The sequence below is a fragment of the Canis aureus genome, chromosome X (genome assembly GCF_053574225.1).
Source record: "Canis aureus isolate CA01 chromosome X, VMU_Caureus_v.1.0, whole genome shotgun sequence".
Lineage (NCBI taxonomy): Eukaryota > Metazoa > Chordata > Mammalia > Carnivora > Canidae > Canis > Canis aureus.
The window spans coordinates 86,711,060-86,734,840 of NC_135649.1; the positions used below are offsets into that span (position 1 = coordinate 86,711,060).

Genomic DNA, 23,781 nt, shown 5'->3' on the forward strand with positions numbered 1-23,781 from the left:
ATACCATCTTCCCACACCTTCCAACTTTCCTGCCTCCCCCATCCACAGTGGCTCATTCCCAGAAGATACCATCCCACCACACTATCCACTCATCCTCTCCACTGCCAACCATTACTGTGTACTTCTAGAATGTATCAACTCCCCATACCATCCATCCTTCCTGTCTTTCCTATCCACTGAGGCTCATTTCTGGAAGATACTATGTTCCTACTTGATCTACCCTTCCTACCTCCCCTCACAGTCACTGTAGCTCATTCCTGAGTGATACCATTCCTCCATACCATCCAGCTTTCCCATCTTCCCGATTTACTGTGGCTCATTCCTGGAAGATATCATTGCCCGCCGCTCCCCCCCACCTCCACATCCTTCCTGTCTACCTCCATGGATTATGGCTCATTCCTGGAAGGTAACATTTCCCACCACATCCGTCTTTGCTGACTCCCCCATCCATGTGGTTCATTCCTAGAGGATACCATCCACCCTCATTACCCAGTCTTCTTGTCTCCCCATCCATGTAGTTCATTCCTAAAATATACCATCTACCCTCACTACCCAGTCTTCCTATCTCCCTCATCTATATGGCTCATTTCTAGAAGATACCATACCCCTCTCTCCAGTACAACCCTCACGTGTCCCCCTATAGCCTGTGGCTCATTCCTGGAAGATACCATCTCCCAACCTCCATCTTCCCTCCTACATCCACTGTGTTGTTTCTAAGAGGATAGCTGGACTACATCATCCAGTCTCCCAGTCCTCCGCCCCTACCTCCATCACTATTATTCTTTCCTGAAAAATAAATTTCCCCTCCAGCCATCCACCCTTCCTCTGTCCCCCTACAGTGGTGCATTTCTGGAAGATACTATCCCCTCAACTATTTCTACTCTTCCTATGTCCCCCATCAATTGATGCATTCCTCAAAGATACTATCCACCACATCAACCATCCTTTCAGTCTCGCCAACTGGCTCATTCTTGGAAGATACCTTGTTTCCATATCGTCTACCCTTCCTGTCCCCCACCCAGAGTCACTGTAGCTTTTTCCTTGATGATACCATCATTTCATACCATCCTCCCTTCCTTATCTCCCCCACTGTGGCTCATTCCTGGAAGATACCATCCCCTCAACACCATCCACTCTTCTTGTCTACCTCCATAAACTGCTCTTCCAGGAAGAAGCCATCCCACCATTCATCCTTACTATCTTTCCCCCACTCTGTCCACCATGGCCTATTCCTGGAAGGTACCATCCTTTCTTCCCCCCCATCCATCAGGGCTCATTCCATCTGGTCACACCATCAACTCTTCCAGTCTATCCCCTTCCAGGAAGATACTGTCACCTTTTCTATCCATGAAGATACCATCTTCTTTTCTATCCACCCCTCATCCATGTTGCTCATTCCTGGAAGATAAAATCTACCCACACCATCCATCCTTCCTCTCTCCTCCCATCTGTGTAGCTCATTCCTGGAAGAAACCATCGTTCTACACCATCCAGCTTTCCTGGCTCCCCTTATTCATGTGGCTCATTCCTGGAAGTTACCATTGCCTCACAGCCTTCCTATTTCCCCCGTCAATTATGGTTCATTCTTGGGAGAAACCATTCTCCTACACCATCCTCTCTTCCTTTGTCCCCCTCATCCATTTGGTTCCTTCCTGGAAGATACCATCACCCCCATATATCCAGCTTTCCTATATCCCACCCCCCCCATCCAAGTGGCTCATTCTTGGAAGATAAAATCTATTCACATCATCCATCTTTCCTATCTACCCCTATCCACTGTAGCTCATTCCTGGAAGATACAATCCTCTCACACATTCCATTCTTCTTGTCTCCCCCATCGGTGGCTCATTCCTGGAAGGCAGCATTCCCCCACATGGTCAAACTTTCCTGTCTCTCTCCATGATTAAGCTCATTCATGGAAGATACATCCCACCAAATATCCATTCTTGCCTTCCCCAATCCACTTGGTTTCATACCTAGAAAATACCATCCCTTCATACATTTCATCCTTATTCTCTACCCCATCAATTGGATCATTCTTGAAAGATAACTTTTCCCTATACAACATCCAGCTTTTTTGTCTACCAGCATACACTGTGGCTCATTCATGGATGATACCATCTGCATGCATACATCATCCAACTTTCATTTTTCACCCCTTCCACTGTGGCTCATTCCTTGAAGATACCATTCCCCCACACCATCCACTCTTCCTTTCTCTCCCTATCTGCTAAGGCTCACTCCTGGAACATGTCATCTCCATACTATCTATACATCTGGCCTCCCCTCATCCACTGTGGCACATTCCTTGTAGATTTGATATTCCCACATCATCTTCCCTTCTTGTCTATACCCAAATACTATGGCTCGTTTCTAGAAAACATTTCCCTCCACACCATCATCTTTCTGCTCTCTCTCTCTTTCATTCACTATATGGTATTCCTGGAAAATACCATGTCCTCCACACTGTCCACCCTTTCCTATCTCCTCCCATCTTCTGTGATTAATTTTTAGTTGATGCACTAAGTCCTTGGTTTATGTTTAAAGATTGCTGCATCCAAGAATCTCTTCCTTCCCCTCAGATCAAAAGCCCTGTTACAGTCACTCTGGTAACATTATGGAATTATGTGGATAATGTCAGTCTCTCCTGCTAGAATAATATTAACTCCATGAGTTTAGAGGCCATGCCTAATGCTTTCACCACCATTCCTCACTGACTGGTACAATGCTTTCACATAGCAGCCCCAAAAAGCTGACTAAACAATCTATAAGTAACTCAACTCATTACACAGGTTCTCATTGAAAACATCATAAAATTTATATTTTTCATTAAAATAGACTAGCTTGCCTTCTGTTCCACATTTTTCTACAGCTGTATGGAATTACTTTAATATCTTCTCAAATTGCTTCTGTAGCTGACTGCTATATAATTTGAATACACAATTACTTGTTTTATTGCAAATCATACAGCGCTTTCATTAAAAAAAATTCCACTTAATTCACCTCCTCTTTTTCTTATGTTTTAGATTCATTCTATGTTCAAACCCACTCTGAAGTGTCTAAAGTTACCTCAAAGTTGCTACTGACTGATCATTAGGTTTCCTCTAACCTTCTTTCCTATAACTTATTGAAAAAAAACACTGCAGGGGTGCCTAGCTGGCTCAGTAGGTGGAGCATGCAACTCCTGATCTTGGGGCTGTGAGTTCAAGCCCTGTGTCAGATGTAGAGAATACTTTAAAAATAAAAATCTTAAAAAAAAGAAAAGAGAAAAACCCCATTGTAGTTCAAGATAGGACAGAAAGATCCAAAGGAAAGATAGTAAGTCAATTCTAAATAGTCAAGATTACTTTGTCCAGCAGATTTTATCGATAAGATCCTTCATAGTCATCTTGTCCCATTCCTCGGCATGTGGGGCCTCCCATGGTGCATCTGCTGGAATCTGTGGAGGAAGAAGGGCCCACATTCAGGTGTAATGGTTACTGCCCACTATCTTGCCAAGAGGCCTTCAGGACAAACTCTGAAAAGCAGTCTCTGTGTCTGTGTTGGAATGTGTGATTGGCACAGAATTCTAATATAGATAGTGATGGGTTTGGGATGTATAGATCTCTGGATTCTATGCCTTAATGATGTTTCCATAATAATAATAATGATTATAATAATTATGATGATGGTCATGCAAAAGGGGGGGAATAAATGTGTATGTAAATTAATATGTAATGATGATGATGATGATGATCATTATTATTGAAAGCCAATGCCCATTTTAAGTCCCCAATTTAAGTGTGTGAGAGTGATCTTATGGAGCCTGGCACTAGGTACAAAAACTGTGGGGGAACAATCCTCTTTATTTTACTATCGAAAGGAGCATCACACATGGATAAGGCAACTATGAGTAGGATACCTGGCAAAAATACACCACACAAATTCTCAGTGGCATAAAGTTGAAAGCACATAGGCATTATAATCAGAGAGATGTGGGTTTGAATCCTGGTTCCCTTGCTGTGTGGTGTTGGGGAAATTACCCTATAATCCTCATTGCACTCATTTTCCTTGTAAGGGGAAATACTATCGACTTCGCAGAGGATCTGGGTGCGTTGGAAATGATATGTGTTAATGTCCAGAGCAATGTTCCCTGAACTGAAGGATGTTAAACAGTTGCTGTTGTTATTAGTAACAGGTCACATGTAAGCTGAACACACACTTTACCTCCTTCCCCATGTTATCCATTGTCCGCCACAGGTTGTTGTAATCCAAATATGCGATAGGATTCCATACCGGAGGAAAGGCTCCTCGGAATGGGTAAGTTTTCCCCTACAACATAGAAGCAAAGGATAATACCTTAAATGAGAATGGCATTCTAAAAAACAAAACCCAGCCAACATAAAGGCCATTTTCAAACTAACAGTATCCTCTCCTGTTGCAAAAGCATCGCCTTTGATAGAAAGTAAATATATTTTACTTATATAGGCCCCAAACTTCAGTTAGATTAGCAAAAAGTCCTCTGGTGTTGTGTTACCTGTATTTGATTAACAGTAAAAAATAGCTGTGAACTTACTCCTACTTACATAGAGAAAATAAATAAAGGTAGTTCATCCTAATATCTAATGCTGATGCCACAATATTCTCAACCCTCAAGTTCCTATCTAATCTCTTTGGAAGGGATGCTTCCCACTCAGATGAGAGCAGGATGATGACACGGAAGACTATCCTTGAACCACCCAGAAGACCGGAACAACAAAGCAGAACATCTCAGACTGTGTTTTAGGGTTCACACGGGCTAAATAAAGATCGGCTGGACGACCGACCATGCCTAACGTCATGACTCAACATATGAGAAAGAGAATAATGGGCATTTGACATTTTTTGGTTGCCCAGCATCCATGTTTCTTTCCCAATTATTATCCTGGTTTCTTTTTGGGGAACTGTCTCTCCTCCTTTGTGGATAGATGTATAGGGAAGAGGGTCTTGGGTATCATCTCCCATTATCGCAGGTGATGGGCTAGATCCTTTCTCTACCCCCTCTGACTTCTAATCCTCGAATGAGTCACCCAACAACAGAAGAAAGCTAACTCTGGGTTCTCCTTCCCCATGGCAGCATGCTGCACGATGCTTCCAGCTCTAAAGACCATGGCTGTGGTTCCTGCCCCTAACTTGCCAAAGCTCCCCTGATTACTGCCTATTCCTAAACTTGGCCCTCCAGCCTCCTGTTGATTCTCTGGGCTCTTTAATAACCGTTCACTATATCCCTCTTATTAGGGACACCTGCCTTTGGCTCAGATTGTGATCCCTGTGTCCTGGGGATCGAGTCCCACATCAGGCTCCCCACAGAGAGCTTGCTTCTCCCTCTGCTTAGGTCTCTGCCTCTCTGTGTCTTTCATGAATAAATAAATAAAATCTTTTTAAAAAATTAAAAAAAAATAAATCTCTCGTCAGCCAAGGTTGGCTTTCTATTGCTTGGTACCGAGACATCTAACATAAAGATAGCTAATTATTTGCCACCATTGACTTCATTTCCATTGTGGGACAAGTCTTGTGCTACGCAAACACCAGAGTGAGGAGGAAGTGAATCCTTGAGAAGAAAGACCAGGTCTAGGTATTTTCTAAGGTTTTATTCCTAATGTAGTTCCTCTAAAAATAAAACATTCATAAGATCAAAATATTGTCTATTTATTCAATTTTGCACAAGACTTATTTTCTATTAAATAAAAACATACTCAATATTCGCAGAAAGCCTACTGTGTGCACTGCACAGTATTAACTACTGTGTCAGATTAAAAAAAAAAACGTGGGAAGAGAGCTAAAGCAAAACTCCTGACCATCAAGGTAGGGACATAAGACCTAAAAGTATTTGCATTCATGTGCACACACTTACACACGCATGCATGCACCCATGCACTCTTCAACTGAGTAACGCTATACGGCAGCCATTAAGTGACAACTAATTTTGCCTGCCACAGTAGCAAATTCAAATAACCTTGGCAGATTATGTGATCTGATTTCTTATTTGAAAAATGTGATGTTGTAATGCTGCAACAGGACTGAGACTCCAAACCTTTATCATCACCACCACCACTATCACTACCATTATTACTAACATTTATTGAGATCTTTCTCCATGCCTGGCCCTGACTAAGCTCTCCATACGCACTCTCTCCCCGCAACCCTGTGGAGGCAAGCACTATTAATATTTCCATCCTATAAAGGAGGAAACTAAAGCCCAGGGATATTAGCTGGAAAACAGTAGAACGGAAATTTTCCTGTTTCCAAAGCCTTTGCTCATAAACATTAAGCTTTCTGTCCCTCCTATAGGGTTGATAGAATGTAGAGATAGGTTTGTTCTAGAGATATCTGAACCTTCCCAACTGGATAAAGCAGAGTGTGGAAATGTGAAATGTAGAAATCTTCCACACAAATCTTTTATGTTTAAAAGGAATAAAAATGGAGACAAAGAAGCTCTGGGGTATAAGCTGGAAGTTGAGAAAACAGGGTCAACCAAAGAAAATGAGGAAGCATGTCTGGAGAAAAATGGGCAGACATTTTACCCAGAAGGCTATGCTAGCTCTGGAGAGGAGGACAACTGGGGTTAACAGCTCATGGGCAGCCTTCAGAGCAGCTGGTTCTTGTTACAGTTCTTCCCTTAATTGAAATTGGGGGAAATCTACATTTTCCTCTGTAAAATGTGTTCATCCTCAAGGAACAGTCTCATACAAAATCGATCTTTGCTTTGAAAAAAAAAGTATTTTTTTATAAAACCAAACATGCTCAATCATCTGGGGGCATTAAGTATCATAAATATAATTCAACAAATGTGTCCCACATTTCTAATCAAGTTCTCCTCAGGATGATGCCAACCAGAGTCTTATTTCACACACGGCCTAAAGACCCCATGATCTGAGCCTTGATAAACAAAGAGGTGGCAGGAAAATTAAACAATTCAAAGAGAGAGGAGTCCAGCCTGGCAATCATTTGACAAACAGGAGCCATGGCAATTCTAAAAGATGATCATAAAGACCCATTAGGACATTAATTTTTATCCTATTGACAGGGATATCAAGTTGATAAAGGGATTTCATTAATTAGTTTCACTCTTCATGTTCAGGTTCTCTGCTCTCATTCCATAGAAAACCTAAATCTGGGATCCCTGGTGGCATAGTTGGTTAAGCATCTGACTCTTGGTTTCAGCTCAGGTCATGATCTTAGGGTAGTGAGATTGAGCCCCATGCCGGGTTCCACACTTGGTGGAGAGTCTGCTTGAGATTCTCTCTCCCTCTCCCCCTCTGCCCCTCCCACTCATGATCCTTCTCTCTCTAAAATGAATAAATAAATCTTTAAAAAAGAAGAAAACTTAAGTTTGCTAAAGAAATGGATATATGTGGAAATAGGCAGCACCTATATGTCACCTCTTCCTTTCTCAGAAACCCCTGGAGATTTATTTCCTCCGTGGCCTGCTTCTAAACTAGAGAACTCAAGACTACTTTTTATGTGCGTGAATCCCTAAATTAGTGTAGTAGCAGGGCCTGGAGCTGCCTCCTGATGGAGTGAGAACAGCCTGCAAACCCAGACCTTCTCAATCTCTTAAATATGATTGTATCATTTTCTCACAAAAGAGTCAGGACTTCCTCAATATTTCCAAATGGCTACTGCTCTTGAAAAATAAAAGGAACAAAATCTTGGGTAAAGGTCAAGTTCATTTTGTACCTATACTCTGAAGCCTTCCAAGCCTTCCAAAGTGGCCTTTAATCTCTAAAGCATAGTGTCTCTGACACAGTAGAAATGGTTGAGGTCGAGTAGAACACAATGTCCCTGGAACTGTGCCCCAAATACTTAAATCCCTTTGAGAAACCACATCCTCAATGTACTGAAGTTCGTAATAACAAGAGACTATTGCCAGGAGTTGAGAGTTTACAGCTCCCACATCGTTCTTTCTTGTTGGTCCAATAAAATATACCAAGTACTGAGTAAGCTAGTAACATTTACTGACCGGCATGTTGGAGAGCTTCATCTCTCTGTACTTTTCTGTTTTAGTTAAACAAAAGGAAGTGTGTGTTATTAAAGAGTATCATAGGCCATCGAGGAGAGCTGCCAAATATTTTTTTAATCATCTTGAAGATAAACAGATATGTTCTAGACTGGTTTAGGAACAAGTCTACCCAACTCATATGAATTCCTTGGCAGCCTTGTCTCACTGTTTTGACAAGTCTCTAAGAGAAATCTTTTGGTGGTTTCTTTTCTACAGTACATATGATGCTTTAAATAAAGATATTATCAAAAAAGACACCCATTCAATAGGATGGTGGTACTATGTCGTATTCATAGTTTGAAAAACTCATTTTATTCCTCTTTCCAAATGCAGGTAGCCAAGCTCTCTTCAAACCTAAATCATTCCACTCTACCAAATACAAGCCATCCTAACTGATACGGAAACATCTATCTCATCATACCGCACGGCTTGCGCCGTCTCCAACTAGTGTCCAGCTTTATTTGCAAAATCCTCCTTTCCTCCATCCACTGACTCCCCAGGATCCGATCTTCAGCCTTTTCCTCTGCCCACCCACGTCCCTGGGGAACTCAGCCAACATCTGGGTTTGTTCTTCTATGTGCACAGCGTTATGGTTTGCATTTTTCATGCCTCTGCTTCCTCTGTATTGAAGAGAACTTCCAAACTGCTATGTACAACTTCTCACACAACTTTCAAGGGCTGGCAGCACATTCTTAGGTGTTTGCTCAGGACCTGGTACTTCATCTTATTATCAGTTCCTCTCTCAGGACCAGCATGGCTATCCGTCAATGCAGCAGCACTGGAGCTGTACAGTCTCATCTCAGGAAAAAGACAACGAAAAAGCTCAGGTACTGGGGCACCTGGGTGGCTCAGTGGCTGAGCATCTGCCTTTGGATCAGGGCGTGATCCCAAGGTGCTGGTACCAAGTCCCACATCAGACTCCCTGCAGGGAGCCTGCTTCTCCCTCTGCCTATGTCTCTGCTTCTGTCTCTATGTCTCTCATGAATAAATAAATAAAATATTTTTAAAAAATTAGCTCAGGTACAAATGATGCCATGGTATCAAGAATGCAAGGTTTCAAATGAATATTCATGCCACCTTTCCAAAGGGATTCTAGTTCTATCCAGACATTATAAACAAAGCAATTAGGATAGCAACAATATGAGCTTTTCTGGAGGCTCTTGGGTAAGCAAAGATCATTGACAGAGCATTTTCCTCTTTCACAAATGCCATTAACTCAGGAGAAACAGGCAGTTAGAAAAAAAGATGGACGTGTTATACTGTGAGGATGAGTGGCTGTTTTTCCAGAACAGCTTTATTAACATGTTAGGAAGATTGGACCTGCAGTGACCCTGAGCTGAATCCTTCATTGGGAGCCTATTAGGATGTGCTTTCTAGGGGCAGCCTGGGTGGCTCAGCGGTTTAGCACTGCCTTCAGCCCAGGGCGTGATCCTGGGGGCCGGAGATCAAGTCCCACATCGGGCTCCCTGCATGGAGCTTGCTTCTCCCTCTGCCTGTGTCTCTGCCTCACTCTGTGTCTCTCATGAATAAATAAATAAAATTTTTAAAAAAGAGGATGTGCTTTCTAGGTCTAGAGGTTGTTGGCATGAGTAAATACAGCTCTGGGAGAAACATGGTCCCAAAGATCCTACCTAGCTGCCGAAGCTGGAAATGACTTCTGCTGCCTCTGACACACTAGAGCACTTTGTTTGTTGCTCATAGCACCTCACTATTTTCTATACTATTAAACTGACTTATGTAAGAACTTACCCAACTAGTTTCAATGCACCCGACAAGGACTATACCTCACACATATTTATATCTCCTACACTGCCTTGTATATACCAATGTTCCAAGAAATACTCGTTAAATGGAGGAATACAAGGGGGAAATACAGAGGTACCTGGATGGCTCAGTTGGCTGAGCATCTGCCTTCAGCTATGTCATGATCCCAAGGTCCTGGGATGGAGCCCCTCATCGGGCTCCCCCCTCAGCAGGGAGTCTGCTTCTCCCTCTGCCCTGCTCCCTGCTTGTGCTCTCTCTTGCTCTCTCCCTCAAATGGATAAATAAAACCTTTTTTTTAAAGGGTGGGGGGATACAAGCCTTGCATGTAGAGCCCATCTCATATCACATCTAGCTCCTCCAGGTTCCAGAAAGGGTCCAGCCTCTTTCTATGCAAAATGACACCCTCTTTTCCCACCTCAGACAAGATCTTCTAATGAACACCAATTTAGCGCTGATTTTTAACGATCAACTCCACATACATACCTTTTCTAAAACAGCCATCATCAATACTACCATCAAATTTACTCGAACTCCTTATGTGTCAGGTGTTGAAGGAAAGAGAAAAAGATGAAAATCTCAAAAACCATTTCCTGTGTGAGTATTTCTCACTTTATTCTTTACGGATGAACCCCCGAAAATGGGCTCCATGGTCATGGATCTAGGACATCTCAGCTTATAGTTAAAGTCTTTCTGTTTAATTTTCTTCTGCCAGTTCTCATAGGACTCCTAATATGCTAACAGACATCTTGGCACTCAACGATAGGGGCAGAACATGGAGCATTTCCAGAATACATCTGACCAGGAAACTCCCTCTTTGGCAAAACACTTTTGGAATTAGTGTTGCTTAGAAAATATTCCCTTAGGTATGCTTTCTTCCTATTCTGGCTGATGCTCGCAGGGTCCTGAGGGAACACAAAGAACAGGGACTAGAAAGAGGAGTCCTGATAACCAAAGGACTTATTTTCCAAAGGACCCTAATGGGAATACAGTCTCATGTGAACGTCTCCTGAACAAGAATGTATGTCATCCCACAACACTGAGTCAAACAGGAGAAATCAAATGAAATCACTTGTATGTCGAGCTAAAATTGCAAGTGCTCTGTGCTGAGTATCGAGGCTGGGACTCTGCCCCTGGAAACCAGGCAGTACAATGAGAAAGTACGTCAGAGCAAGTAGAGAGGGTCAAGGTCAAAGCAGAGCTTCTTGCCAGATTGGCTATGAACTGAGTGCATTCACCTTGCGTCACCCAGTGATTGGGCAGATGCAGCCCTGCCACTTTACTGCATGGACTTGCTTCAGCAGTGGCTCCTGTGATCACGACGGTGGAGATGTGGGAGGGAGAGGGGACCAGGAGCGATTAAATCCTCCGCACAATCTTTCCTACATTTGAACATCAGAGGAGTTTTTAAAAATCTACAAGTTGGGAAAAGTCAGGGACACTCAGGACTTTTTTGGCCCAAATAATTATGTAAATGAGCGACTGTGCCCATATCTGTGCCTCAGAGTCCACTTTTATGACTCCCCCTGGGCACCAAATGTGGGCCGGTGGTGATTTCTGCCCATCGTGTCGGAAGCCTGAGATTTTTTACAGAGACATTTATCTGCTGGATCTGGCTGTGGAAACTAGGCCATTGGGTACTTTGGCAAACACACAAAATTAAATCTCAGCCTGAGGTTTCCAGCGTATCATTTGAGTCTGACAAATGACACAAGCACTGTCAGAATCAAAGGAAATAGACTAGGAGTCCAGGAATCGATCCCTCTGCTTGGAGAGCCTGCCATGAGTAAAGTCCTTTATATGAAAAGGACTCAGTTCAACAGTTTTCGGGATCAAAGTGATCATTACACTTAACTATAATTAACACTCACATTTTCTGTGACTCCACCCAGAATTTTCTTCTTCTGGTAGCATAAAATCCAAACACAAAGCAAACAGCAAAATGAAGTGTTATGCAAACAATACTAGACTGCTCAAATAGAAGGTATCCACATTGTGATCATTATCTGTCCCTTCAGATTCAAGTTCTATGTGTGCTGAATTTAGTTATCAATTCCACTTCCATATCTGTCTGTCTCTCTCACTCACTTCTGTAGGACCTTGAACCAAATATGTGCATTCTTATGGCATTCTTCTACCTCTAAAGTAGGGGAAACTGCCACTTACTAAAACTCTGCAGTCCACCCCGTCTTCAAAAGGTATTCATTCAATGAACTTGACATAGAAGTGAAAAAGCTTATTAGAGTCCAGGCCTGAAATACAGGGCTACATATGGCAGCATCAATCCCATTAAAAGGCAGGACAAGGCAAGGACACCAAAGACTTTCTGGCTGGGTCAATGTGTGCTCCTGGGACACCGGAACTTCCCTTCTTCAGGAAGTGCCCAGAATGGACCAGGTATGGGATTTATAAAGACGTTTAGGGCAGCCTGGGTGGCTCAGCGGTTTAGCGCCACCTTTGGCCCAGGGCGTGATCCTGGAGACCCAGGATTGAGTCCCACGTCAGGCTCCCTACATGGAGCCTGCTTCTCCCTCTGCCTGTGTCTCTCTGCCTCTCTCTCTCTCTCTCTCTCTGTTTCTCTCATGAATAAATAAATAAAATCTTAAAAAAAAGACATTCAAGGGTGTTTCAGGTTTCAACTGTTAGGCTATTCTACAAAAGTTTGAAACTTCAAGACCAATGATTAAGTCTTTGGGCTGGGATAGTGGGTGTGTACTGTGGGGGCAAGGTAGGGGCTGCAGAGGGGGCAAATAGGGAGAAAGTCGGAATAGGGAGGGAGTAGAAAATAGGGGGAGGAAAAAGGAGATTGTGATCTCAAACTGGCAACTACATTCTAATCTGAAAACTCAGAACCTCCAGCAGTTGGGTTATCATGGAGCCTAGAGCAATTTCTCTTAAGGAAGCTGCTTATGTGATGTTTCATTCCACCAATAAGGTTCTTTTTGCCATTAACCACAATGCCCAGGCCCCACTTGAGGAGGTGACTGCAAAGCTCCACAGCCTTAAGAAAAATCCTTTGTGTCTGACCAAATGCCCTTTCTGTGCTGCCACTGAAAGCCAGTTCACTGAGTCACAGAGGGTGACTCTAGACTACTTCTCAAGGAATAGTTAGAAAAGGACTGCTGTGATGAACTATTAAAAATGAATAGCAGGGATCCCTGGGTGGCGCAGCGGTTGAGCGCCTGCCTTTGGCCCAGGGCATGATCCTGGAGACCCGGGATCGAATCCCACGTCGGGCTCCCGGTGCATGGAGCCTGCTTCTCTCTCTGCCTCTCTCTCTCTCTCTCTCTCTCTCTGTGAGTATCATAAATAAATAAAAATTAAAAAAAAAAAGATTAAAAAAAAATGAATAGCAAGGGGTCCCTGGGTGGCTAAGTCAGGTAAGCCTCTGCCTTCGGCTCGGATCATGATCCCATGATCCTGGGATCCAGCCCCACATTGGGCTCCCAGCTCAGTGGAGAGTCTGCTTCTCCCTCTCCCCACCTTCTGTTCGTGCTCTCTCTCTCAAATAAATAAATAAATAAATAAATAAATAAATAAATAAATATTTTTTATAAATAAAAAATAAAAATGAGTAGCAAGAAGATGAAAAGAGTGAACGGATGATGGGTGCACAATCGTGTGAATATATCTAATGTCACTGAATTATACACCTTGCTTATGCACACGTGTGCTCTCGCTCTCTCTCTCAAATAAATACATTAAAAAATCTTAAAAATAAAAAAAGAGAGCTAGGTCAACATTAGCCACTTTCTCTCAAAGCCTTCTTTTTTTCCTATAAATTTTCAGGGAGAAATGTCTGATTTAGTTTGTAGAGCATAAGGCTTCTACTTGGTTGAAGTGACAGCCCAATATATAGAAAAGTCAGGTTAGTTGCTATGTTTTTTTTTCCTTCTGTTTTTTTTTTCCTTTTTAAAAAAAATTGTAGGGGTACCTCAGTGGCTCAGTTGGTCAATCATCCAACTTTTTTCAGCTCAGGTCATGATCTTGGGTCATGGGATCTCAGACTCCACACTGACCATGGAGCCTGCTTAAGATTCTCTCTCTCTCTTTCTCTCTGCCCCTCCCCACCCCACATGTACAGGCTCTCTCTCTCACTCACTCTCTCTCTCTCTCTCTCAAAAAAAACTTGTGTTAAAATGCACATAATATAAAAATTTATCTTAACCATTAGGTGTACAATGCAGGGCTTTATCCTGTGACTCTGGGATCATGACATGAGAAGGGCAGATGCTTAACCAACTGAGCCACACAGGTGATCCTAACCTAGCTTTCTAAACAGTATAAGGCTTCAAGAGTAATTTCTGTCTACACTCTCCTGTAAACACAAGAAATAAATGAAAAAAAAAAGAAAGAAATGAAGTCTTTTTAAAATGGATGGTGGAAAAGAATAGAAGTTACTAAAAACTATTTTTTACAAGTGACATCCATATATCTTTGTACTAAATGATAAATTAAAGTGAAAATATATGAACATGGTTAGTCTTTGCTTTTAAGAACCCATATATAACTGTAATTTAGAGAAGAAAGCAAATAATCCCTCTTATATTACTTCATTTCTATGATCAAACAGAATTTCTTATCATGAGTACCTTCCCATCACCATGTGCTTGTTCTTACCTAAATGGTTTTTTTTCATCTCTACCCTGACTTTTATAAATTATTTTAAATCCTCTCTTTCTCTTTTCTTTAAAAGACTTGTTTGTTTATTTTTAGAGGGGAGGGAAAGGGCAGAGGGAGATGGAAAGAGAGGATCTTCAAGTAGATTCCTCACTGAGCATGGAGCCCAATGCAGGGCTCCTGCCACAACTCATGAGATCATGACCTGAGCCAAAATCAAGAGTCAGACACTCAACCGACTGAGCCACCCAGGCACCCTACCCTTTTTTTCTTTTTATTATTTTTTCTTTTTAAATCAAGCAGGATATGACATAAAATAAAATACTCTTATCTCAATCATACTTTGACTAATGAGTTCACATAAATCACTTAGCAAAAAGAATACATAACCAACAATTCCAAACCATGCCCTAGACTTCTGGACTTCGTATTTTAACAGTAATAGAACTCATCTGTAGTCCTCAGCCTGCTGTGCCTGACTGGGATAGTCTGGGGGTTGCTCAGGAGTCAGTTGCTCACTGAAGGCCAGAGGGACTCCAGATTTATGGCTCAGGATGCAAGAGAAGAAGCCACCCTGGTGAATGGCATCACATATGGCTCCCCGGCACATCCCCAGGATGTGCCTGTGTCCACAGGAGGCCAGGTCCACAGGAGCCCCTCCCACCTGAGTTGCATGTTAGGACTTCAGAACCTTCTAGGGTAAGGTGATTTTTGTCATACCTCACAGTAGTTTATTAAAAGGATTTACAAGTTGACTTTATGCCTGTGGGATAAGGAATGATGTGATGTGATCCGTAGAACCCTGGGCTCAAGACCTAGAAAGCCTTACTCTGGCACACCTAAGATTTCTGAGCCTCAGTTTTCTCATCTGTAAGATGGGAGGAAATGCTTATTACCTCATAGGATCACTCGGCAACTCAAACGAGGTGACACAAGTATAGGCACATTACAGATGGAAGGCAATACCTATGCACGGGGTGAGGAGGGATGGATTTACGTGATTAAAAGAAAGGAGACCAAAACACAACAAGTAACATCCCCACAAGAAGCCTAATGCCTTTGGTTTCTTGCTGTTCCTACAGAGCAGAGTTGAAAGTGAAAGCATAACTTTCTTTGAACACAAAAGATACACTTTCTGTGAGTTGGTATGGAAAGGTGTTGAAAGCAGCTTAAAAATACATGTCCCTAATCCAAAAGAAACACTCTGTTATAAATCAAGGGGTCAAAGACGCAGCTATTTCTGGCGAGCATTAAGACAAACTATGAAAAAATAAATCCTCTGCTTTCAGCATGGCCTACTGGCTAAAACAAAGTTCACCTCTTAGCAACGACAGAAAAATTTTTACTTAGTATTCCAGAGCACACACATTCTGCAAAGCCTCTGATTTCAGTTGTTGGCATAGAAACCTGAAGTAAATGGCTGTGGGAAGAACAGAAACAATACTAGGAAAACTTGCTTGGTGAGCTGTTACTATCAGGAAAGCCTGTGTTGTTTCAAATAAATCTTCATCACACTATTCTCTAAAAAGAAATGTGTGGTATATATTTATAGTCTCGATTTTCATTTAGGGTGTGAAAGCTAGGAGAAAGTGGGAATGCAGAAATGTGCTGATTTCTCCCTCAAAGCAGTGCCTGCAAAATGCCTTGCTCCATCTCTGGAGGCAGTGTTCGCCCTCTCTACACCCTACCTGCATTATTAAGATCTGGAAGATCCCATTAAAAGAAAAATAAAGAAATCAAGCGTTTCTTCCTTCCTCTCCAAGACTTAGCACTGCAAAACTTAACAAAAAGTCTCCGCAACTCAATGAAACTTACTCATAAAATAATCATAATGGTGCATCTAATTTACTAATGCAAGTTATGGATCAATCCAAGAAGCATTCAAATCCACCTGCTTCCCTTATATCATTCAAAGGAAAAGAAGAAATAAAGAGAATTTTTAAGAATCTTTTTCAAAGACTTTATTTATTTACTTGAGAGGGAGAGCGTGCGAAAGAGTACCCCCGGAGGGAGCGGGGAGCAGAGCGAAAGGGAGAAGCAGACTCCCCACTGATCAGGGAGCCTGACCAGGGGCTCAGTCCTGGAACTCTGGGATCATGACCTGAGCCAAAGGCAGACGTTTAACCAACTGAGCCACCCAGGTGCCCTAAAGAGAATGTTTTAAACACACCTAGCTGATGCCACTTCAAATCCACCTTTTAAGTTAAAGACAACATGGTTGATTTAATTTCACAAATCAGAGTCTCCTAAATAGACCCATATCAAATTTACTACTTTAAAAAACCTGTTCAAAAACCTTTTGTATAAGAATCAGGATCTACTAGGACACCTGACCAGCTCAGTCAGTAAAGCATGTGACTCTCGATCCTGGGGTTGTGGGTTCAAGCCCCACATCGGGTGTAGAGACTACTAAAGCCAACCAAGCAGAAACAAACAAACTTAAAAAAGAAAAAAGAATCAGGATCTACCAAACTAGAATTAGAATACGTATTCTATTCATAAGATCCAAGGATACAGGCAGAAATGTTAGCTAATGGTAAGCTCCATGCAAGCAGAAACTTTGATTGTCTGTCCACCACTGTATTTCCAGCCTGGAACAATGTCTTGTACAGAAGAGACTATCCAGTAACTATTTATTGAACCAATGAATGAATTTGGCAATAACGATGTGAACCTTCTATGCATGAAGTAAATAGACTCCCTGGGAAAGGCTACAGGGTGCAAAATACCACTGAACGTTTACCCCCATTGCTCAGCTCAGAGGTTCAGGCTTGAAACTCCACATTGTCAAGTCAGAATTTGCACTGTAAATGCAATCTACCAAAGGTCAAGAATAATTCTTTGGTGAATACTAAAAATCATCCTGGAATAAACTGAAACTGGAGGAATGTCAGTCTGCTGACAGAAGAAATAATTGAGGCATTCTTTAAGGCTGCATACTGGGAAAATTTAAAAGCTGAAGCAATCTGAGCCACAAAGAATATGGCTCAGTTTTAACTACACAATGGCAATCTTCTGGTGATTCACCCACCACCACTTTGGTATTACTTACTGAAAAGAATGCACTATGGTAGATTATAGAAGCTGAGGTTGTCATGAGAGCTGATACAGAGAGTTCCACAAAGATAATTTGGAATATTAACCCGATACACTACGGTGATGGGGAAAAGTCCATGTGTCTCCCCAAAAGTGGATGGAACAGTGAGAGCTGAGATATTTTTAAAGAAGTAGAATTATGTTTTGTTACATGGTTTATTAATAATCTTACATGGAATATAAAATTTCCCTAATCTGGCCTCCTCACTTTATAGCTCCCTAGTTATTATAAAAACATCTACTACACTGATTATTTCTCATTGCAGAAATGATATGATTTATTAGAAACACTAGCAGAATGGCACTCTTTCAGATAAAATAAGTTAACCTCTAACTGACCCACTATTTGTTTTATCTTCACATTGCTGTCTACCTTGGGGGGGAAATATGTGTTCTTTGGCAGGTTAAAGTATGTGAGAGGATAGTTTAATAGTATTTCTAAAGACCATCTTTTCTTTAAATGAGATTATGTCTTAAATAAAAAGAGTGATCTTTAGTTTACCTTGTCAGTCTTAAAATTCATTAACAGTATAAGCTCACAGGGTAGGTAGACCATTACTTGTCAATTGGCTTTACTTCTCTGAACCTCAACTTTCTCCTCTGTAAAATGCGGGTAACTGTGCCTGCCTAAAAAGGTGGATGTCATGAGTTCAAGAACAAAAAAGCACTTCCTTGTTTACTGTGAGCCTCCAGGGAAAATAAAAATCTCTCAGCACCTGAATGTTAGAGAGTAAGAGATTATAAGCATGAGTCTGCTCGGATTCCAGAACAATCATCAGACTCGCTTGCTTTCCAGTTGGACTGGACAGTGAATTTGCATGACCGTTTAACGAGTAGTTGAGTGTGAATACATTAAATATGCTAATTCACATAAAAGTGCTCAGTAAATGTTAGTTGCTATCATTCTCACTGTTGTTATTATTGACTAGTCCAGGGAAACACCATATCGTGCAGAAAAGATATAGTGGGGAAGCAAAGGGATTTTTCTCTTTTTGATTGTGAAGCCTATGGAAGCCAGTGTTCATCAACACTTTGTATAATTTTTTATACTTTTATACTTTCTTCATTCCTCCCTTGACCTCTGAACCTAATTTGGCCAGACACTTCCCCTAAGCATCCCGAATCATCCCAAACCAGCTATCAGAATTTCCCACAATCCCCTGATTGTGTGTCAGTGTGCATACATCACAAGTACCCTTAACTTGAAGCCCAAAAGTCCCTGGAGGCTCCAGACCCACGTGATTGCCTGGGGTAGAGCTGTTGAGAAATGGTGCAGTTACTGGTGTGGCAATCTTGGCATTAGAATGAGTAAATGAGGGGCACCTGAGTGGCTCAGTTAAGTGCCCAACTCTTGGTTTTGGCTCAGGTGGTGATCTCAAGGTCATGGGATCAAGCCCTGTGTCAGGCTTCCCATTCAGTGCGGAGTCTGCTTAAGACTCTCTCTCCCTATGCCCCTTCCTCCCATGTGCTCGCTCTAATTAATACATAAATCTTCAAAAAAATTAGTCAATTATGCCTGCCCTCGTGATGCTAGTTCCAGGAAGTGGGCCTCAGGGGCAGATCACAAAACTTGACCTCCCAAGGCACATTTCCAGACCCCAGCTGCTCCACGTTTGGCTTCAGTAAGACAGAAAAACACTGGCAACAGCTGCCATTTCTTGCATGGATAACAGCAGAGTTTAAACAATCTCGTTTCAACAGCATGAAACTACACAACCCAGCTAGACCTCCCAAGAGTCCAGGCCCAATACAGAGGAAATTATCAAAGTGTGCAAAGAAATGTCTGGTAAGGACAGTCTGGGTGGCTCAGTGGTTTAGCACCGCCTTCAGCCCAAGGTGTGATCCTGGAGATCCGGGATCGAGTCCTGCGTCGGGCTCCCTGCATGGAGCCTGCTTCTGCCTGTGTCTGTGCCTCTCTCTCTTTTTCATTAATAAATAAATAAAATCTTAAAAAAATGTCAGGTAAGAATGAGAATGAATATGTGTTCAGTCTTAAGACGTGGTCTCAGACTACTGTGTTCCTTAGGGCCTTAGAATTGCCTCATAGGTGCTTCAGGGGCTGCCTGGGGCTCTGTGTCTGTGGGTGTCTGCAACAGGTGACTCCTGCCTCCCACCATTCCCCATCAAGGATGAAGCAGAAAAACAGCTGAGAGCCTCCTACCCCCACTCCAGTTGGACTGGGGGTGAGAGTGCAGCCTCTAAGGGCAACAGTGGATGATGTAGAGGAGAACCAAGCTGAGGCCTGACCCGGGGCAGCGATTCCCAGAGTCCACAAGGATGCTTTTTTAAAGGAAAAGAAAAAGAAAAGGTGGAATAATTGCTGTAAAGTTGAGAGCCTATTGGTACAGTTGTTTTGAGGAAAAAACAATTAAAAACAAAACCAGGGACGCCTGGGTGGCTCAGCAGTTGAGTGTCTGTCTTTGACTCAGGGCATGATCCCGGGCTCTGGGATTGAGTCCCACATCGGGCTCCTGCGGAGACCCTGTGTCTCTGCCTCTTTCTCTCTCTGCCTCTCATGAATAAATAAATAAAATCTTAAAAAAATGTTTTCTCAAATACGATGCTCTCCCACGGGTTGAGTAAAATGTCAGACTTACCTTGACATACTGTACAAGACGCTCATTTACGTTCACTTTGTAAGTCTCTAGACCCAGCTCCTTAGATAGTCGTAAGATTCTGTTCTGAGTTGGTCCTACATAAGCCCCACCAACATCTACGTAATCGACATGTTCATTCTGTAGAAAGAGAAAAAGTGACCAGGAGACTTTAGTTAAAACTCAGGAAAAAAAAAAAGGTTTCTAGGTCTTAAAGACAAAAACATTTATTCTTTACAACTAACGAATGTCTCACTTTCTCCTAAGAAAGCAGCAAGTCTTTCTCCTCCACCCAAGGATTTGGGACACAACCCTGTATGACACTCATCACTAAACAATCCCATTTGTACAGCTACTAGTGAGGCAATTCAACAATAACATGTATTACACATAAAGAATGCTATCGTACATTGTGCCAATCTAGATCTTTTTCAAAGAATTAAAGTTTTTATCTATGCTTTTCTCTGCGGTTGTTGGTATAGGCCTAATTCTCCGATTTCCAACAGATGAAGTTTTAAATCAGCCCACAATGATGGACTCTTGATCTTATTTTAAAATACCAGCTGGAGCGGGAGGGGGCGGGAGCCCTTGGATTGCTCAGTTGGTTAAGCATTTGCCTTCGCCTAGGTCATGATCCCGGGGTCCTGGGATGGAGCCCCGCATTAGGCTCCCTGCTCAGTGGGAAGTCAGCTTCTCTCTTGCCCTTCCCCACTCCATTCGTGTTCGTTCTCAAATAAATAAAATCGGGCAGCCTGGGTGGGTCAGCGGTTTAGCGCCGCCTTCAGTCCAGGGTGTGATCCTTGAGACCTGGGATGGAGTCCCACGTCGGGCTCCCTGCATGGAGCCTGATTCTCCCTCTGCCTGTGTCTCTGCCTCTCTCTCTCTCTCTGTGTCTCTCTCATGAATAAATAAATAAAATCTTTAAAAATAATAATAATAAAAAGAAAAAAAAAACAGAATGAGGCTCCTGGGTGGCTCGGTTGGTTAAGTGTCTGCCTTTGGCTCAGGTTATGATCCTGGGGTCCTGGGATCGAGTCCCATGTTGGGCTACCTGCTCAGCAGGGAGTCTGCTTCTTCCTCTACCTCCGCCCCTCTCCCTGCTTATGCTCTCTCCTGCTCATGATCACATACTCTCTTCTCTCTGTCGAATAAATAAATCTTAAAAAAAATACTAGCTGGGAAAAATATATCACAGAAAAAGGTACACAAAGTATAAAAAGATTCATATACCTAACAAATTATTTTACAAATAGCACCATCCTTCCTTCATAAACTGAAATTTACTTTCTCCTCTTGTGTGCAGTTCTCTATTTTCCCCAGCTTTTTTTTTTTTCAATTTTTATTTATTTATGATAGTCACAGAGAGAGAGAGAGAGAGGCAGAGACACAGGCAGAGGGAGAAGCAGGCTCCACGCACCGGGAGCCCGACGTGGGATTCGATCCCGGGTCTCCAGGATCGCGCCCTGGGCCAAAGGCAGGCGCCAAACCGCTGCGCCACCCAGGGATCCCTTCCCCAGCTTTTTTATTAACACATTTCCTGGTAATTTAAGCAATAGACTGACATACTGGTGACTTCCACCCCCTCCCTGTGTTTGTAATAACTTCTGGGTCTGTTTCTATTTTGTTGTTTATACCCGTTCTTATCCATGTTGCCTTTGTTTCTTGTTTGCCTGATGATTTTCTGTGGCATGCCACTCATTGAATTTGAAAAAATACGGAAAGAATCTGAATCCTAGGAGGATGATCATCTTTCTCAGAGAGGATTTGTCTGTTTCTGCCTAGCACCTGGGGACCCTTATGATACCAGGTAACTTTATTGCATTTCCTGTGCCTGAGACGATTTGAAGCTGGGCTGCAATGCACACCTGCTCTATTCTTCTTAAAGTTCACCCTTAGTCCAAGGACACAGGCCAACCCAAAGTATGAGGACTTTACCAATACCTCCCTCCATATTCCATATGCACCCACTTTGGTGGGTTCTGGACTTGACCTTCAGTTGCTCTAGCTTTGTATGACTTCTGAAAGTACTACTCAGCCTCTCACTTGCTTCTTCGGTGGTCAGTAAACTCCCACTCCCCACTCCCCACCTCCAGGGGAAAAGTAGGTCAATCCTTTCCAGATGATGGTCCAGTGATTCTTTACCACATTCTTAGTTCTCTGGTGCTTCAGAGATCTGTGGGTGTGTGTACAGTGCAATTTGTCCAATCTCTGTGTATTCAGAATTGGGACAACTCACCTCAAGTGTTATTTCCAGAAAACTGATTGTCAAATATTATTCAGCCTTGCCTTCCTGGTGAAACCCAACCTGATATTATCTTTCCATTGCAGGATAAGCTTTGCTAACATTTTATTTAGGATTTTTGTAGCCAAATGCATGAGTGAAATTGAGATTCTCCTCTCTTCTACCTCATCCTCATCTGTCTTTTGCATTACAGTATTGCCAATCTCATAAATCAATGATCATATTTTCTTCTATCCTTTGGAAGGGTCTGTATATAAATAGAATGATTTATTCTTTGAACATTAGGTAGAACATACCTCTAGAGCTATCCAGGCATGCCGTTTTCATTTTGGGAAAATCTTTTTTTTGTACGATTTTATTTATTTATTAGAGAGAGAGAGAGAGAGAGAGAGAGAAGGCAGAGGGAGAAGCAGGCTCCATGCAGAGAGCCCGATGTGGAACTCGTCCAGGGTCTCCAGGATCACGCCCTGGGCTGAAGGCGGCGCTAAACCGCTAAGCCACCGGGGCTGCCCAATTTTGGGAAAATCTTAAACTATGAGATTCAATTTACTTCGAGGCTAAAGCAGAACCCATATTTTCTGTTTCTTTTTAAATCAGTGTTAATTTTGATAAGCATATTTTTCCTTATACATTTCATGTATGTTTCAAAACTGTTGGTTTAAAGTTCATGACATCAATTTTTCATTTACTCTTTACTGAATCAGTAGTTATATTTACGTTTTCATCCCTTTTACTGTTTATTTGAGATGTCCCTTTTTTCTTTTTCTTGAAAAATCTTACCAGACACTTCTCTATTCTTAGTCTCTTCAAAGAATCAACCTTTGTTTCATTGATCCTCTTTACTGAATGTTTATTTTCTGTATCACTGATTTATGCAATTTCACTGTCTCTTTTAGATTTATTATATTCTTAATTTTCTAACTCCTTTTATGCTTAATTCATTCATACTGAGCCTTTTTTCTTTCTCAATGGAAGAATTCAGACTATAAACCTTCCTCTAAATACTGCTTTAGCTATATACACAACTTTAGTTTAATATTTCCTTTGTACAGTTTTAAGTATTTTCACACTTCCATTACAATTTCTCTTTAGATTCATGTTTCTATAAACTTTGTTGGGTTTTAACGTCTACAGCTGGGATTTTTTTTATCTTTTTGTCATAACTGCAGTGTACTCAAAGAATGTGGATTTTATGACAATTCTTGAGGCTCATGTTATGCACTCATACATGATCAATTTTCAAAGACTTTTCATATTTGCCCGAAAAAAACCAATTTCAAGTGATATGCATAGTTCATATATGTCCATTAGAATAAGCTTAAAAAAATGAGCTTTTTCGTTTGCTTAATCTATCATTAACTTAGAAAATTATGTAAAAAAAAATCCCCTACTTCATTGGGCATTTATCTTTGATTCCTGTTAATTTTTGCTTTATATTTTGGGGCACA

The 23,781-nt window shown here is 41.9% G+C and overlaps 1 protein-coding gene across 1 annotated transcript in view; it reads right to left on the minus strand.

The window, feature by feature from the left end:
• Nucleotides 1-23,781, minus strand: part of LOC144308396 (amine oxidase [flavin-containing] A) — a 70,220-nt gene that overhangs the window by 17,529 nt on the left and 28,910 nt on the right. Inside the window, exons 3-5 of the mRNA XM_077888791.1 lie at nt 20,095-20,232; nt 4,207-4,311; nt 3,348-3,439 (exon numbers count right to left, since the gene is read on the minus strand). Of these exons, the coding sequence (XP_077744917.1) occupies nt 3,348-3,439; nt 4,207-4,311; nt 20,095-20,232 (335 nt within the window). The remainder of the gene's footprint in view (nt 1-3,347; nt 3,440-4,206; nt 4,312-20,094; nt 20,233-23,781) is intronic.